General features: G+C 31.8%; 1 protein-coding gene across 1 annotated transcript; it reads right to left on the reverse strand.

Annotated features, from left to right (window-relative positions):
* Positions 1-585: 585 nt before the first annotated feature.
* LOC127684488 (olfactory receptor 4K3-like) lies at positions 586-1527 on the reverse strand. The gene has a single exon (XM_052181406.1). The coding sequence runs from the start codon at positions 1522-1524 to the stop codon at positions 586-588; it is 939 nt and encodes a 312-aa protein (XP_052037366.1). The 5' UTR covers positions 1525-1527.
* Positions 1528-3203: the final 1676 nt, after the last annotated feature.

The following is a 3203-nucleotide window of genomic DNA, read 5'->3' on the forward strand; positions in this document are numbered from 1 at the left end:
ATAAAACTTTAAAACCTAACTAATATTTATTCATATATTTTATTATACTTTATTCAAATTCCTGTGAAAAAACAAAAGAGTAAAGTTCACTGCTAGTCGTTGTTTCTGTGAAGTTTATCTCTTTGTTTCATCTCTTTAAACATTTTTTCTGCCCATAGCATTAGTAATTTGGTAGATAGTTAGGATAAGACAGGAGTGATAATATTGGTCATTTGGGAATAAAACTTAAGAATTTGGGACATATATGGTATATACAGATCAATATTCAGGTAAAAATTGATAATATTTCATTCATAACATTAAACATGTGAATTTGGTCAAAAATGTTAGGTATGAGTTTATTAAAATTTATAAGTATAATTTGATGGCATTCATGTGGAAAAGCATGTGTATTTATATTTTAAAGTGAAGGATTTACAATAATCTGATAGTTCATCAGTAAATTCCATATTTTCTTTAAAATATTAAGTTATGTCTCTATTGAAAGCTTGGTAAAATCTTAAATGAAAACAATACTTTCTGGTTTTAAAGCTTTAAAAACAGTCAGTCTTATTATGTGAAGAAATAAGTTGACAATTTTAGATATTAGGATTTTTCTTTGCGACACAGATATTTGCTAATGAATCTTTCCATAGCATTTTTCATCTCTTTATTTCTCAGTGTATAAATAGCTGGGTTTAGGAGAGGTGTAAAAACAGAATAAAATAGAGCAAGACATTTGTCCAACCAGGTGATATTGAGGGGCCACACATAGATGAAGATGCAGGGCAAGAAGAAGATCATTACTACTGTAATGTGTGCAGTGCATGTTGACAGGGCCTTAGAAGTTCCAGCTTTCGAGGTCTGGTGAAGAGTGATAAGGATATATGTGTAGGAAATCAGCAACAGTATAAAGCAGGTTATAGCCACAATCCCACATTCAGTATTCATTAAAGTATTTAGAGCATGGGAATCCATGCAGGCTAGCTTGATTAGGAGTGGCGGGTCACAAAAGAAACTGTCTATTTCCTTGGGACCACAAAAAGGTAGCTGCACAATCACTACCAAGTGACTTATACCATGTGTAAAACCAATTGTCCAGCAAGTCAACACCAACCCAGTGCATCTCTTCAGGTTCATGATGGTGAAGTAGTGGAGAGGTTTGCAGATGGCCACATAGCGATCATAAGCCATTACCACCAACAGCACCATCTCTCCTGATGGAATGCAATGGGTAAAAAAGACCTGAAACATGCATCCTGCAAAGGAAATAGTCTTGTTTTCCCTGAGAAAATCTATGATCATCTTAGGAGTGGTGTTTGAGGAGAGCCACATATCAACAAAGGACAGGTTGGCCAACAAGAAGTACATGGGGGAATGCAGATGGGGGTCAGTAGTTATTAAGATTATGATGACAATATTTCCACACATGATGAGAATATAAAGCATCAACAATATCACAAAGAGTAAGACCTGAATATTCTTTGAGTTGGCAAGTCCCTGGAGCATAAATTCAGACACAACTGTTTGATTGCTTCCATCCATTTTATTCAGTATATCTTCAGACATAACCTGCAAAGAAAGAAAGCTCATCAACCAGATGAATTAAGATATACCTTGTGAAATCAGACATTTACACTGAAACTTGCCTGGAAATGCATAAATATAAAGGGAAATCCAAATATGTATGATATTGTTACATATCTTACAAACAGAGTCAAATATGTATGGCCCTTGGTAAAGTTAATGAGTCAATAGTAACTCTCCAAGAAAAGATGCATTAGGTGTAACTGTTATATACATCCTCTTTCAAGAAACTCATCTTACCCGGAAGTAATAAAGAAAAAATGTAACATGAAATCACAAAAATCCATGTGGTTTTTTAACTAAGTGGTCTGAATTAGTTAGTAGCAATAATGATATTCTATAACAAAATGAGGTTCAATCTCAGAAACTTGTGGGGAATTACACTGAAGTTAAGTACAAATGGTCAGAAGGATGATACAATTTTAAAGCATGCTTAATTATTTCCTTGAGTGTTTGTAAAATAATATCCATTACAATAGTAAGTCATAATTTAAGCTTAAATTTATAATGTACATATTGTGAAAAACTCAGTGATGAAGCATTATAGAACATCATTTAAAATATACACAGGTACATTGAATCATTAAATAAATTTCCCAGTTATTTATTTATAAGTATACATCATTGAATTTATTTAGTCAACTAAACTGATTCATAATTACCATTGCAAATACCTGTTGGAATAGATTTGCCAAGAATAGGGCAACCTATATTCAAATATGAGGTCTAAAAAATCATAGTTACTTCAAACTTAGCTCTAGAATATATGGATCTCACATTGCAACAAAAGCTTATGTATCTTGCAACAAAAAATATTGAGTATATCTATAATCTTAAATGCTGCAGTTTCTTGATAAGAATAATATATTATCTATTATCAATATATCTATCATTAGTAAATTTTCTCATTATGTTACATCTATACTGATCAAATATGTTGTTTTAAAGAATAGGATAAATTACATACCTATAAGCATAGCTATTCTTTGACTCTCAGCCTTTGATAAGTGTAAAGTTAAACATCCAGTGAGCAGCAATGATTCACCTCAAAACACAGGCAGGGTACTTCCATCAATTGAATGCATAATACTCAAGCTTTTTGGTGGATAATCATTCTCTAGATTCTCCTCCATTTAGTAATTCTCTTGGCAATTTCCTACTTCTGGGCTTATCATCTTTTATCCTTTGATATGTCTAGGTGAGTCAAATCATGATATAAACAATGAGATTCCTGACAGTATCTTTACAATTAATTTCCATCACTTTCTAAGTTGTCTAAGGATTTTGATGATACACTAAAAATTAAGAAAAAGAAGAGGAAGAGGAAGAAGAAAAAGAAGAAAGTTCTGAAGACATCAGCTAACACAACCATCTGCTTTAGAAGCATGGTAACAGAGAAGTAAATACATGTACCTTAGAAGATTTACCAAATATATAATGATACCCTGATTATACAACAAAGACTTTGTCTTTCTTGATAGTTTTGATTTTTCCAGAGGACAGTATCTAGTAAACCTGAACATTTGCAGGATTACATTTTTTGTTTTAATTATTTTTTTATGTTTTAAAATTATAATATAATTACATAATTTCCCCCTTTTTCCTTCAAGTCATTTAATAAACCTCCTAAACACTTT

Source organism: Apodemus sylvaticus, chromosome 5 (genome assembly GCF_947179515.1).
Source record: "Apodemus sylvaticus chromosome 5, mApoSyl1.1, whole genome shotgun sequence".
Taxonomy (NCBI): Eukaryota; Metazoa; Chordata; class Mammalia; order Rodentia; family Muridae; genus Apodemus; species Apodemus sylvaticus.

Bases quoted from the DNA above. Each gene is read 5' to 3' on its own strand.
- LOC127684488 (XM_052181406.1), bottom strand. From the start codon at position 1,524: ATGGATGGAAGCAATCAAACAGTTGTGTCTGAATTTATGCTCCAGGGA.